The sequence below is a fragment of the Sparus aurata genome, chromosome 17, assembly GCF_900880675.1.
Source record: "Sparus aurata chromosome 17, fSpaAur1.1, whole genome shotgun sequence".
Lineage (NCBI taxonomy): Eukaryota > Metazoa > Chordata > Actinopteri > Spariformes > Sparidae > Sparus > Sparus aurata.
The window spans coordinates 1,729,684-1,745,799 of record NC_044203.1 but is presented as its reverse complement, the minus strand read 5'-3'; the positions used below and the strand labels follow the sequence as shown (position 1 = coordinate 1,745,799).

Here is a 16,116-nt window from a genome sequence, read left to right as displayed (position 1 = left end):
ATATTGGTAACTGTCTTACTTTATATATTTATGAAGCCTTATTGACTTTAAAAGTTCTAATATGATAATATTTGGAAAATTCAGTAACGATATCCAATATGACATTTTTGACTGGTGTTATCAAATAACTCGAATTTAAAACACATTAGATACATTTTTTGAAAATCAGATTTTAAAAATGAATAACATCCTCATAAAAAGTAAAAACTACATTGATCTGCAGTGATCTACATTTTTGATCAACTTCAAACCTTATTCGTCACTGAGCCACATATATATATATATATATATATATATATATACATATATACATATATACATATATATATACATATATATATATATATATATATATATATATATATATATATACATACATATATATATATATATATATATACATATACATACATATATATATATATATATATATATACATATACATACATATACATATATATATATATATATATATATATATATATATACATATACATACATATATATATATATATATATATATATATATATACACATATACATATATATATGTATGTATATGTATATGTATATATATATATATATATATACATATGTATATATGTATATGTATATATATATTAGGGCCGGGACTCGATTAAAAAAATTAATCGAATTAATCAGAGGCTTTGTAATTAATTAATCGAAATTAATCGCATTTTAATCGCATATAAAAATTTGACCTGAGAACAGTGAGAAGCAATTTTTTTCACCTGGATTTTAGTATACCATTGAATAATGACTGAATACAGAAGCTTAAGCAACAAAACATTGTTTGGGGTTTTTTTTTCAAGACCAACAGACCAGTGCAATTTTTGCCATAAAGTGTAGTAATAGCTTATTTAGGAATACATTTCAGAGATTCAGGTAGCCTATAGGTAGGTAGACCTTCTGTAAACTATAACACTTTGTTTTTTAAGTAAAACACAATACTTTCAAGTACATTCAGAAACCCTGACTATTAGAAAACATCTATCTTCAGAGGCCATAACAGACTTTACCAACAGCTGATCTAAACAAATCAATTTCAGTCCAACTCTCTGTAAATAACCTTGGCCAAAACAATAAACAGTTCAACATAAAGTGCCAGTTGCAACAACAACATAATAAATAGTTGCTTAGCATTTAGGTGATATCTGAGGCTTGATATGCTGCGGTGATACGCAAACTCCTTCTTGCATAATTTGCACACAACCGTGCTCTTATCTACGCTGCCATCAGTCCGCTTTTTAAAACAAAATTTCCCATCCACGGGGCCAACCAGAGCAGTCTCATTTGCTTCTTCGTTCATTGTTGTTGTCTGAAGTCATGAACGCAGTGTTGGGCAAGCTACTCGAAAAAAGTAGTGAGCTAAGCTACAAGTTACTCTACATTAAATGAAGCTTCACTACACCAAAGCTACTCCCCAGAGAAATTTAGCAAGTTAAGCTACAGCAAAATGGCAAAAGTAGCTTAACTACATCAAAGCTATTTTTTTTTATATTGGAACAACTTCATTCCAAGTCAAAGCTATCTCAGTGATCAATAAAATTATCAATCAGACAGATAAGCAGGCAAAAATGTTACATTCAATTGTTTATTAAACAATAATTTGTGCTTTCACTATTTTGTATATTTTATTATTCAACTATCAATGCACACTTAATTCTAACATCCATGGACAGACATTCACCTTGCTACCACAGCAATATCCACCTGACTTACACTAATGGACAGTGTCCTACACTGTAGCATATTAACATAATTAAACAGCAAATAGTATATTATAGTTGTAGTTTTCGTTAAGGTTCTCTAGTCTTCTAGTTTCAGCTTTATAATTTATATTTGATATTTGAGTTAGTCTATTTAGTTATTGTATATAATTCAGCCTTTAATTGTATTTGTTTCTTTTACCTACCTCATTGTTTTTGGATTTTGATTTATGTCAAGTGGCTGTAACACTTTAATTTCCCTTTGAGATTAATAAAGTACTCTATCCATCAACCAGTGTCTCATATAACTGGCAGTTTCAAAAGTGGTATTTTTATTAGGCCCACTCTGTAGTAGTAGCTATATCTACATACATTTTAAGCTAATCATTTTGACTAATCACCATACTTTGGTTTTGTAGAAATTGCATTTTTGCTGTATCCTGTGCTGGTTAAAAATTACAAAAGTAACAATTCAGAGTAATGTTTCTCTGTTACTGTATTTGTTTATTATTCAAGTTTGTCTTTTGCATCCCTCGGGATCAACTCGTCTCCGTCCTCCTCACCCTCTGCCATCTTTCCATCAAGTAACATAACTCACTGAAGCTAACCTGTCTGTATTCCCGTGCAGCAGAGACGTTGTATACGTTGTACGTTGGTGTCACCGTCATACGGAAGTGCTTCTGTCGGCTCCACATACACGGCCATGTGTGGCGGTGGCATCACCGACTTATCCTTTCATTTCAGACCGCAACAGAAAGCTCCGCTGCGCTGAACTTCAGAGGTGTTCATAAAAATGTAGCTTGTGTGGACGCTACCGCGCTACTTGGTCAATAAAAGAGCTAAGCTACTGAAAAGCTACTTCATTCAGAAAGTAGCGACGCTACCACCACGCTACTGAGAAATGTAGTTAAACTAGTAACGCCGCTACTTGTAGTAGTAGTTACTGCCCAACTGAACGCCATGCATGAACGTTTGTTGGTGCTCCAGTATAACCGGTACCCCTGAAACTCATCCAGTGAGAAACGTTCCGCGGTGCAAAAATTAGTGCGATTAAAATGCGCTAATTTTTTTAACGCATTATTTTTTGTGTTATTAATTAATCGTAATTAACGCGTTAAAGTCCCGGCCCTAATATATATATATATATATATATTAGGGCTGTCAAAGTTAACGCGTTAATAACGCGTTAACGCAACATCCTCTTAACGCCGTTAATTTTTTTAACGCGCGATTAACGCTCGGTATAAAAAAACAAAAAACAAAACGCGCATTGAAAGATTTACGGCCGTCAGTGGCACCTGTAGTCTTGATCCAGAGGGTGGCAGAAAGGGAATCAGAAGAAGATGCAGCAGGGTTGGCGGTTCGGGAAAAACACGGTGGACTGAAAAGTGAGGAAATTGAGAAAGGACTTACCGTAAAATACCAAATAATAGCCGGGGGGTTTAGTTGTTTCAATCACTTAACAGACCAAAAGGCAATTTGGGACAGGCGTTTAATTCCTTCCTCACAATAATCCTGGATGAAAATGTCACAAACTTCTCCAGCTTCTCTGGGAATTCTCTGGCATCCTTCTGCAAGTGAAGTTGTTGCGGCAGAGGAAACGATTCAGCCAACCAGCACTCGCTGCAAACTCCTCATCTCTGCTGTCACTCACGGTGGCGGACATTTGTTTCTCCATCACCCTGATCATTTTGTGGGACACTCTCTCGTGGCGTGCCCGTTTGCTGATAACTCATCCCCGCATGTTTATCTCAGGCTCCTCGCTAGCCTTCTTCCTCCCTCCAGCAGGCAGCCTGGCCCTGTTGATGTCCTCCTCAGACAGACGCTGAAGCTCAGTTTCTCTCACTCTCTTCTGGTCGACAGAGAAACATCTAGTGGCTGCTTCTCCCGAGTTTTCCTCTGCATATTTTACGACAGACAGTTTGAATTTCAAGTGGTACTTTTTATTGTTTTGCTGCACCGGAGCCATGGTGATCATCAGTGTGATACTGACTGACAGAAAGCAGCACAATATGTGAAAAAGGCGAAGAAGAAAAACGTGCAGTGTCAGTGGACACCTCTTCTTCCTTATTTAGAATTAGACCCGACATTTATTTGGAACCGGCCGTTATTTATCAAAATATACATCTGCACCGGCGTTTAAAGGGACCCTGTGGTTAATTGAAACCCGGATATTATTTGGTCATTTACGGTATAAACGGCAAACTACTTTCAAAACAGCCAGATGGTTCGGTCGATAGGACAAAAGTTATCTGCATATACTATCGACATGAAATGAGTTACCATCGAAGTACATTGAGTCTCAAATATCAGTTGCAAGCCAAACACACGGCAGATGCAGAGAGCCCCCCCCCCCCGCCAAAAGCAGACAACAAAAAAGGCCTTTTATCTTCCTGCATGATTTGAAGTGTTGAAAAAAAATGTTCATAAAGCAAGCATATTTGCCCTTTCTTATGTTGTTAAAAGTATTAAGAACATTAAAAAATACATCAAGGTACATTTAGAACAGAAAAAAATGTGCCAAAAAAATTGCGATTAATTTGCGATTAATCGCGAGTTAACTATGGACAAAATGCGATTAATTGCGATTAAAAAAATTAATCGTTTGACAGCCCTAATATATATATATATATATATATATATATATATATATACATATATATATACATATATATATATATATACATAATTATGTATGTATATATATATATATATATATATATATATATATTATATATATATTATATATATATATATTTATATATATTATATATATAATTTATATATATATGTATGTATATGTATATCTATCTATAAATACAAGGAATCTCTGTCTGTCTGTCTGTGTGTGTGTGTGTGTGTGTGCCTCAAATATCTCTGCGGATCAGGATCAGACTGACCTGAGAGTTTCAACATGGCTGCTGCGTGGTTCAATGGTGTGCTATATTGCATTTGTTTGGACTGCAATGATACCGTTAATAAATTATTTCATAAATGCTTTACAAATTCCACGAGCATTGTCCACCGGAGCCACTACAGTCACGTGTGCACCAGAGCCAATCACTGCACACCGTAGCCACACGTGCACCAGAGCCAATCACTGCAGAGCCCACCGCGACCCCCCACCTTAAGAAACAAGCAGATTCATACCTGCAGCGGCGCGAGCTGGACCGGGATTTTGCCAGCGGTTCGTTCCCGTTCTGTTCTGTTCTGTTCTGTGCATCTAAACTGACTGTTGTGGATTAATGAGATTAAACGAGTCCGGACCGAGTCTGTTCGGGTCTGAGGAGATCCGGAGACGCGTGGACAACAAAATGGAATCGGAATCTGTGGATGATCGTGTGTAGCTAGCCGCTAGCTAGCAGCTAGCCGCTAGCTACACGGCCCACCTCCCGAGGCGACGGACCGGAGGCATCGGCACGTCCAAAACCGGACCTAGGGTAAATAATGTCCGTTCTTTTTCGCGAACATCGCCGTCACGTTTGCTTTGTGTCTGGTGCAGGTAGAAACGGTAAAAACAGGCTTTTGTCATGAAAGTGTCCAAGCAGCAAGTTTGGTTGTTGAGGAACAGGAAGTTGTGGGAGGGACCTAGGCGGATGATTGACAGGCCGAACGACGGTTGGTTTGTGTGAGAGTTGAGAGATTTGTGACATTTAGCGTGTTTGGAGTGTAAAGTTAGTGTGTTATGTAGTGTTTGGTGTAGTGTGTTTAGTGAGTAGTGGAGTCGTTTTTTTGTTTAATAAGTCAGAATAATGAGGAGAAGCTGAATGTGGAGCAGGCAGTCCAATTCTTCATTCAGCTGGAAGGAGCTCAGGCAGACCTGAGCATTGCCTGCATTTAAATGTAAATAGTTACATATAACTTTGTACATTTTTGAAATGTATGCACAAATTTAGCAAACAACAATTTATATTTGCATTATAAGTAAAAAAAATGATTAAAAAAATGGTTTGTTAAACATATTTGTGGTTTTCACAGTAAAAAAATCTAACTTTTTCTACTCGTATTTCATGTTTTTTTGTGATTTTAGGTCCATTGTGTTAATACAGTATGTCAAAATAAAAAAAATAACTGTACAGTCACACATGTGAGGTTGTGCTGAAAATAATGACACCAAGTAAATAGCTTTGAAGATGAAATATAATGGCAAAATCAAAATTATAGCTGCTGCGCAGCGATGGGTCGGGTCTTGGCTATTTTTTGGCAAAATTAGGCAATTCTGAGCAACAAACAGGAGAATAGGAAGACAAGACAGTTGACAACAATGTTCACTTTGGACGACTTGAGGCTTGAACTCACAACTTCTGGAACCAAAGACTGTCATCTATCGCTCTGAGCTAATTGGCAAGTGGCATTATAACAGTGGCTTGACAAATTGATTAAGCCATTCACTGTTGTGCAGGCAGATTTGAAACCACTGTAAAAAATTCAGTTATCAAGACAAAAATCTGAAAATACACATTTTGCAGCATGGAGATGTTGGTAATTTGTTTTTAAAAATGATTAATTTGCTCCATAAGTGAATAACTAATGTTTAAAAATGCTGCTTGCATTGACTGCAATTATTCACATGACAGCAGAATTCAAAATGTTCTCAAAAATTCAGTTTTTTAGGTAAAATTCTGATATTAGTCAAACATCATCTACCATGACTCTAAAAAATGTTCAGTTTTTTCATGAACATTGAAGATTTATTTATCTATCTATTTATTTGCAGGTAGGCTATATGTTTACAGTAGTGTTCACAGTCAAACATTTTCATGCACTGGAGGCAAAAATTGTGGGAGGTCTTCATACGTTTCACAGTTTAAAAAAAAACAGAGTGATGGACTTCATAATTTTTAATAGGTTTAAATGTACAAAAGTTTCTTTAGTACTGGGACTACAGTTTGATGAAAGTGTGAAGTTCTAGCAGGTTGATTTGTTATGAATTTTCAAAGTTTTAACTTTAGATGCTTGCTGTAGCGCCACCATCAGGACTATTGGCTTGGGTTTACAGCTGAAGTAATCTGGCATGAGACTGGACCTTTATTCAAAATTCGGTTAGCTTTCACCCATGGTCCAGTCCAAGCTATTTGTTTTTATTTAATTTCGAGGCTTGCTGTGATGCCACCATCAGGACAATTGTCTTGTGTTTCATGTTGAGGACACCTGACATTTTGATCTGTCATCGTCATTAGCTTTGCTGGGTCTCGCACCCACAACCCCTGACACCAAGAACCAGCTCCTAACTCGCTGAGCTAATTGGCTGGAAGTGAGACCAGCTGTGTAGCTTCATTTGTCGACTCAGGGAGTCACTGTCCAGGCAGCTGTTGTCAAGGAAGATTTCAAAAATGGTCAAAATGTCAGAAATTCTGTTACCTGAACAAAAATCTGATAATACATAAATTGCATCTTGACAGCATGGAAATGTTGGCGATTTGTTTTTAACTCTAAGTGTTTTGCTTCATAAGAGAAAATCTGATGTTTAAAAATGCCAGTCTTACATTGACTCTAGTTGTTCCCATGAGAGCAGAATTCAAAATGTTCTCAAAAATTCAGTTTTTGAGATAAAATTCTGATATTTGCCAAACTTCATCAACCATGACTCCAAAATATTCTCAATTTTTTTCAGGAAGATTGAAAATGTATTTAGCAAGAATTTGATAGTATATGTTTACAGTACTGTTTACGGTCAAACATTTTGATGCACTGTAGGCTTAATTTTTGATAAATCAAAAATCCAAGAAACAAGTTTTGTGGAGGGCGGTCTGAAGATGCTCTCTAGCAAGTTTGAGGACAATTAAGCAAAAATTTGTGGGAGGAGATGAGTTTAAGTGGACTAAAGTTTCAGCAGTATTGGGGCTACAGTTTGGTGAAAGTTTCAAAACTGTAGCATGTACTGTTGATTTTGTAGGTATTTTAAAATGTTTTAAATTTAAACGCTTATTGTGCACCCCCCCAGGAGGAATATTGACATTAGGGCTGCACGATTCTGGAAAAAATGTGAATCACGATTTTTTTGCTTAGAATTGAGATCACGATTCTCTGGCACGATTTTTTTCACAAAATGTTTATTGCACTGATGAACTTGAACAAAACAAAAAAAAAAAACATTGTAGTATGGCAGAGACATACTACTATGCCTCTGCCAAAGCAATGTTTTTTTTTGTTTTGTTAGTTCTATCATTGGATGATAAATGATTTTTACAAAAGTAAAAAAAAAAATTTGTCTCCAAGATGAGAGGGCATCCTCTAATACCTCATGTTGTACAGTGTTTATTGGGGCCGTAGCTTTGGCTAGGTGATATGTGATAGCTGCTGTGATCGGCTTTCTAAAACGGAGGCATAATATTCTTCCTTTTCCAAAAGCCGCCTCAGAGGTGACGTGACGTGAAGCCCGAAGTTGGGCTGCAAACAGTTGACAACATATTTGTCTTCAAAATAAGAGCTTTACATTGCACCCCATTGGAGTTTAGAACTGGGTTCTTAGCGGGGGGCTTTTAATTTGAAAGTAGCGACCGTTTCTAGCTTGTCGCTACAACAACAAGCTAGCAGTCGAGGCGGAAATAAGTGTACCGTCCGAGGCAGCAAATCGGCGGACCAAAACAGACCCCCAATTTGCCGCCCTCTGTCTAAAACCGCGGATCTAGCCGTCAATAGGACGGGCAGATTGGCGGCTTGCTGCCTTGTCTAAAAACGGCTTCTCACACTCCTTCCAAACACTCAACTGCAGGTGGGCTTCCGCCACTGAATCACGTGTTGTAAAGACGCTTTACCACAGGTTGAGGGAGGAGGCAGCGGCCGTGCTGCGTTTGGGGGCGCTTCAAAAAATCCGGGAGGAAAGTAGGAGCATTTGTTTGTGATTCAGCTCGAGATATAAAATGCTTCAGAATCGCTGTGTGTAGAAATGAGATCACGTGTATGTGTGAATCGAGATCGCGATTTTTTAACGATTTTTTGTGCAGCCCTATATATATATATATATATATATATATATATATATATATACATATATACATACATACATACATACATAATCTAACACTGCAGTTTACTCAGTACAGTTCTTTCTAAGTATCCAATTTCATTGTGTGAGAAGATGAAGCCTTTGGGTACACAAGTTTAAAATTGATGTCTTGTTAAGACATTATATTATATGTACAGTAGCATTAGTAGTAGTAGCAGCAGTAGCAGCAGTATTGGTAGTGGCAGATATCTTCATTTGTCCATTTATTTTGAAGTGTCGTGTATTGAGGGTTCCTGTAATCCTAACCCATGCCTATGGTGTGATGTGTCTGCTGTTTTATAGAGGACGTCCTTACTAAGGATGCAGGAGAATGTGCAATCTGCCTGGAGGAGCTGCTACAGGGAGACACCATAGCCCGCCTGCCCTGCCTCTGCATCTATCATAAAGGGTATGACGCTCTGTTTAGGAAAATACTGTATCACTTTATTTCTTAACCTTAATATAAGGAAGATCTACTTGAGTGTTATTTCTGTCGTCGTAAAAAGGGAAATGCTTGGAATTCCTTCAATTTACATCAGGGTGATTTTAGTCATGATAGTTGATCATTTGCAAAACAATCCATTGTGACACAAAAAGAATATCTGTACACTTGAGGAAAATAATACAGATAACTGGCCAAAATGTTTCAATAATAGGAAGCTAGCTGACTAATTCACTATTATGGATGGGTGCTACAGAGTGATTTATCATAGACACATGATTGCACAAGAGAGCATGAGTAAGTAATGCCAAGGGGTCCTGGATCCCCTGTTGAAGACACTGTTCTTAATACATGAAGGTAATGTTTAAATGGTAGGTTCACGTCTTTATCAAGTGTCTCTTTAAACAGTGATCAGCTGCCTGTATGAACATTGGAACAGGTTTTGCTTGCTGTCCTCATTCCTCCTGTTTACACCAGTCACTGCTTTCATAATACTTCTGATGTACCTGATGGAGGACAACATCCACAGTCCTTGCTCCGTGTGAAAATATTTTCCAGGTTTGAGTTAAACATATCAAATGCATCTGTTAATTCCCCTCCAACACACCTCAGTTCAGATAAACTGTCAGAGCAACAAATCAAGAGCTCTATACTGAACACACTGTGAATTTGGATATGGATACTTGAATTGACTGAGTTACTCCATTTCAAAATTAATACAATTTTGTGTCTTTTTTTTAAAGTCTGAAACAGATCTATTTACACTTGCACGTTTACACTAGTTTGACTTAGATCAGCTGTGACACATTTAATATCAAACACTATGCATTATGACCACCTTTCACCACTAGGTGTCAAAACAAACATTTGTAGGACTCATGACTTGATGACTTGTACACAGTCTTAGTCAGAGCGTTTACATGCACAGCTGAGTTGGATTACAGCCATAGTTCGACTATGCTACTCAATCAGACAACTGCAATTATCCGAGTATACATGCCGGTGAGAAAATCGGATTATTGGGCCGGAGCATGTCATACCCAGTATGCTAGGTGGCGCTGTACCCATTTTAATTAGTGGTAACAGAGACACCTCCGGCTGACCTCTTTACGTCACCAGCTGCCTCGGCATTCAAGAAAGATGGCGTACGAAGAGCGAGATGAAGCTACATCTTTGTACACTTCGTATATGGTGTACATGATAATTACACAAACTAGATGCACAATGGTGCTCTTTCTTGCGGTGATTTCGGAGGAAAGACGCCGCCGCCGCCGTCCGTCTACTTCCGGCTCACGGCCCCTGGGGAAAAATCTCGTGCTTGCGCCGAACGCAAAATCCGATCTGGTCCACTGGAACGTATACATGCAGGAGTAATGCGACTATTAATCGAATAATCTGGGTGCTTTAATTCGACTATGAGAAATCTGATCTGGTCCGATTTTAGTCAGACTAAGGTGTATACATGCATCGTAAAGATCTGATCATAGTCAGACTAACACAGTAATTCGGTTTTCTTGGGTGTCATGTAAACGCACTGAGTGTCAATCATTCTGTTTCACACTTCTTACTGATCTCTTCTTCCTTACTTTTTCTCCAGCTGTATCGATGAGTGGTTCCAAGTGAATAGATCATGTCCAGAGCATCCATCAGATTAAAGCTTTGTTTGCACAGGTACAGTGTTTGCCAACATCCCGGGTGGATGGGTGGGTGGGTGGGTGGATGGATGGATGGATGGATGGATAGATAGATAGATAGATAGATAGATAGATAGATAGATAGATAGATAGATAGATTTCTCCTAGTCATTTGTGTATTGTTTTTTCAATGTTCTCTGTTGGTTGTTTGATGACAGGTACTCTACAATAGCAGTGATCCATGAAATGAATTGTGGATCCAGGGAGACTGCTGGACACTGTGACCACTGATGAGTGAACCCATCCCCACCTACCCAATGATGTAGAACCACGGTGTGCCAAATGTCATTTAAGCAATCTTCAGGGATACAGATGTTTGTGTTGCACACTGTGCGCCTAAGACTGGACCGACTTATCTCCACCTCATATCCTCCCTAGCCCTGACACTGAGAGCCACATATGACATTATGATGCGCGGCCATTGGACAGCATGTCAGCTGATGGGGTAGGGTTATCCCTCCCCATTTGACTCTGAATCCCTCCAACATCAGTGTCTACCAGTGCCTTGTTGTTGTGATGCGCAGCCACAGCAGGGCCGGACAGACGAGTCCCGACTATGAGCTGTGCCAGTCCAGTCCAGGAGAAACGAGACAGAGACAGAGACATAATATCTGTCTGCATGAGCAGCCGTATACAGAAGTAAAGCTGCTGCTAAATTGGTGCCAATCACCTGTGAATATGATTAAACACACACGCACACACACACACACACACACACACTAAATCATCAGTGCTTTTCAGTCTTCAAGTAATCCTCTGTCAAAATCCTTATCCTCGTATACTTCATGGGTCTGACTGTGAGACTCGTCTAGTCTCTTGTTACACTAGTTGTGTAACAAAATAAGCAGTCTTGAAGAAAATGAAAATGCAATTTGGATGATTTATTACTCATTTTATTAATGAGTCAAAACATGCAGCTCTGACTTTGAAATGAGAAAGCATTTCTGCTAATGCATTTTAATTTTCAAATTTCACATTTCAAATTGAATTTTGGTACCTATTTGCTGGGTCATCTTTTGAAAATTATATCTTAAATGTCCTTTTCCTTATCATTTGAATTAAGTTACAAAATGAGCAGTCTTGAAGAAGAAAATGAAAATGCAATTTTGATGATTTATTACTAATTTTATTTATGAGTCGAAAAATGCAGCTACATTCTGAAAATGAAAAAGCATTTTATGTTAATCCATTTTAATTTGAATTATGGAACAGATTCGCTTCCATAAAACCCCAGCAACAAAACAGTTTCTTGTTTTAACTAGATTCTTGTCATGTTATAAAAGATATGCGATTGAGCATATGGAAGGTTCTTTTTCTAACTATGTATCATGTTATGAGGAGAATTTTCTTCTTTTAAAGAAATACATGGATTTTGTGTAAAGATAAGAACATTTTGTGATATATCAAGATAGTGACATAATGTTACAAAAAGAGGCATTTTTCTTAGAACTGAGTAGTTGGTGTGTAGGATTAACAAAACAGTATAACATGGAAAATCTAATTGTATAACGTGAGTAGGATCTCATGACAAAATACAACAAGGAAATTCGATTTTTTTTTTCCAGTTTGCTATAAAATAAGTCTGTTTAAGGCTGATACAACTTGAATGGGCTGCATGTCATCACACTTCAGATGCTAACCCTAACCCTATGATCAAACTGGTTCCCACTCTAAGTAAAAAATAGTATTTTGAAGTTCACTTTTGCTGTATCTTTATTCTTTTGTAGAGCCAGAGTAACAAGCTTTATGCTCATCTCCCCCACAGTGATGATCACAGTTCACAGGTCAGCAGCATCACATCAGGAAACCACAAGGAAACCACTTGGCCTTCATTGACTGAAATTAAGATAGATGAATAAAGAAAAGAAAGAAAGATAATGCACATTTCTATTTTAATTTGTTTTACTCTTTGTTTTACCATAATCCCTTATTTAAATCTATTACACAGAACTTTTAACTGGTTATGAAACCGTCTGAGTGCCTCCATGTGACCTACACAAGCTAACTAGACCATTAGCTATAAGATTGGCTACTTTTGTATTGTTAGTATAGTTATTCTCAAAACCTGCCACCAGGCTGGATAAAAAAAAAAATGAAACTAAATTAAAACCAAAAGAAGTCCTTTGAGGTTCTTCTTTTCAATCTACTATAATCTATCAATTTAAATCTCGTGCAAACACACAAGGACACACATACATTATAAACTTTCAGTGTCTCAATTCAGGGTCTGCATCCTTTGGAGGCCGCATTTGAAGGCCAATTATGCCACAATGCGGGAAAAGGCTGTCCCAATTTGGAGGCTCCTCCAAATGCAGCCCACAAATGCGGCCTTCTTTTACCTCTTTTTGGAGGATGCACCGCTACTATCCTTCGCAGCCTCCCATATCCCAAGATTCTTTGCGCGCCCAACTTTTGCGGGCCTGGGCGGCAGAAATTGCAATGTAAGGGTAAGGGTGGGAACATCTGGTGTTGCAACCAGGAAATGCTCCGAAGGCCAGACCGTCCCATTTAACAACGGTTGACGCAGCCTTTGAAGGTCCCTCCGAAGGACTCGCCTTCGAAGACTGCAAAGGCCGGGTCCTTCGAAGGATGCAGACCCTGAATTGGGACATGGCAACAGTCCTGCCTCTGCTTTCTCACTGTTCCACTAGTCTACAGGTGGCAGTAATACACCAGGATATGCTGCGATGCACCAGCAAAGGCAGTGAAGAAGAGTGCAAGCTAGGACGAATGAATGTAAGCAGTTCAGTTTCAAATATTTCATAATCAGAGGAACAAATGCATCACATCTGTTAGAGCTCACACAATATTGGCAAGTAAGACTGAATGTAAGCATAACTTTTTATAAATAACTCCTTTATAACATTGAACAATAAAGCTATGTAGAACACTTTAATGTGATCCCACAGTTTCTGTGTCCTCCCAAGAGTTTTGACTGTGGGAATCACTGCGCTTTGTGCTTGTTACTTTTGTGCAGAATAAAATAGTAAAGATAAAGCATACTTAACTTTAAACACTGTTCTTTTAAACATTTTGGGATGAGATATTATTCCTTTATTAAGAGTAGAGACATGAAACAACAAACACAAATCTTTAGTCAGCAGGGCACCCACAAGATCATTTGTAATTCAGAGTGATTACCAGATAACTGTCATCTGAAGTGACAAATGTTGCTGGTTTAAACACAGCAGGTAAACTAGGGTGAGCATAGTGATCCTTTATTGTAACATTAAGTGCAACAAGCAACATTTGGTCCCCATGTGACCATTGGTTGCACTAAAACTCTATTGTGTCAGCAGGTTATAGGAGAAATATGAATGGCTGTCGTTATGTTGGAAGTAGTTTAATTTCATGGCTTAAACTACAGCAGACTTGGTAGACTCCTGGTAGCTTTAATCCAAACTTAATTTAAGTGCTTTCCTTAACACAGACCCAGCATCAAGTAAAGTTAGCCCAGACACCGGTTGAAAGGATGGCTGGACCTGTCTCTTTGGTTTTCATGGGGTCGGGTTTGTGAGAAGACCTCTACCATGGAAGAGCTTTTGTGCACAGACTTTTATCAAAACTGTATCACAGTTAATTTCACTGACAAGCTCATCATCAACCGTGATTCATAAACATGAATCCATCAGTGAAATCAGAGTGTGGCTCCCAAAGCTCCAGTCAAACTCGTCACCTCTTTCCTCCACAGCCTTTGTCCAGCCTCAGCGCTTGTCCCACTACCCCGAAGACTATTTTTATACTGGAAAAACAAAGAAGCTGCTTACTGTTTCTGTAACAGCTACTTTAAAAGCATGTTGGTTGCTCTCTTTTTTTACCATTCTGTCACTCTGTTTGTCTTTTAAACTACCTCCAGGTAGTAAAGTGTTACTACTACCAATTTGTATTCCTCCACTTCTGGAGTGTGTAAGGCATCAAATCATGCTATATACAAACACAATATTTCAAATCTGAATATCAGTCAATTCATGAATATTTAGTATATTTAGGAGTATACAGTATATCAGTGGTATTCAGCCACCAAAATGCATGTGTGTACAGGTGTTTTTCTAGCCAATCAACAAAGCAGCTGATTTTCTCAGGTCCTGTGATAGGTGGGTTCATTATGGGACATTATTACTCAGTCTACAACGTAGATGCAGCATCAAATTCCATTGTACATGAAGAAAGACACTAGTAATCTGGAAGCTTTCATATATCAAACATTTTCTATTTATATAGCTGTATGTCAATCAATCACTTATAGTATCAAAGAGAGAGCTGCTAAATAAACAGTAAAATGGTAACTCCACCAAAATGACATATTAAAGTCTGATAAATTCGGTCATGTCACTCAGTGGCTAAAAGTTGCATTGTGGGAAATGTAGGCGTCAGGTTTGGAAAAGCAGAGCACAGCTCTAGCACTGCACTCTGTAACACTGTGGGACTCGTTATAGACACTTTGAAGACAAATGATTAAAATCAGTACAGCACAACCAGAGATATCATCCATCCATTCTCCTCCTATTCCAAACCTGGCACCTACATTACCCACATTGCAACTAAGCCACTGAGTGACATCACTGGAAGCCAATTATGAGATCACATGCAGACTTTACATTACATCAAATTTGAAATAATCCAAATAAATCTGAATGAATTTAGATCTTTTTGATGTAACTATTGTTTTACAATAAGCCTCACAGAGTAACGCTGCTCACCCTGCGAGGATCCAGTGATGGTAGAGTTTGACTGAGAGCTTCTTTCTTTTTTTAAATCTGTCCTTCAACTTTATGGAAGTGAAATACTGACAGGTGACCTGAGTATCCCTTTAAATGATATCCATCCTGTATGTATTTATACTTCAAACTGTTTATATTTTTACAAGTGGTATCATGCTCACGTTGGGATGACTGTGATGAATCTGTTTCTGGGTCACTAGAGGGAAAACTGGTGAACTTGGAGTTTTTGGATCCACCGGGTCAGAGCCACACAGATATTCGCTGAGTGCAGTAATACCATCCCACCACACAGTGGTGCTATAGAGTCATGTAGTTCTCATGTTGTTTTCTGCTGGTAGTAAAAGTCTCACCATTTGGCTGATGGATGGACATCTCACAGGGCTGCTACTGTACTTCCATCTCTCACTTTAACCTGACAGACTGCTGTTTTTACTGATCATCATTTCCATGACTGATCATACAAGTTATTACTGTGAGCAGGTCTGACAGTGACTATTGATGTCTTTTTATTTGTCTGTGAATTTTAGAGGAAAGTGTAACA

General features: G+C 38.1%; 1 protein-coding gene across 5 annotated transcripts in view; it reads left to right on the top strand.

Annotated features, from left to right (window-relative positions):
- znrf2b (zinc and ring finger 2b) overlaps positions 1-11,514 on the top strand; it is a 69,992-nt gene extending 58,478 nt beyond the window's left edge. Inside the window, exons 3-6 of one of the 5 annotated variants that reach the window (XR_003981317.1) lie at positions 9,022-9,127; positions 9,600-9,718; positions 10,758-10,831; positions 11,013-11,514. Coding sequence is in view for 3 of the 5 variants with exons in the window: in XM_030395047.1 (XP_030250907.1) it covers positions 9,022-9,127; positions 9,600-9,705 (212 nt within the window). In the remaining 2 variants the exon portion in view is untranslated. Of the gene's footprint in view, positions 1-9,021; positions 9,128-9,568; positions 10,363-10,757; positions 10,832-11,012 lie in introns of those variants that run through there. The other 4 variants (XR_003981318.1, XM_030395048.1, XM_030395049.1 and 1 more) reach the window with 4 other exon arrangements.
- The last annotated feature ends 4,602 nt before the right edge of the window (positions 11,515-16,116 follow it).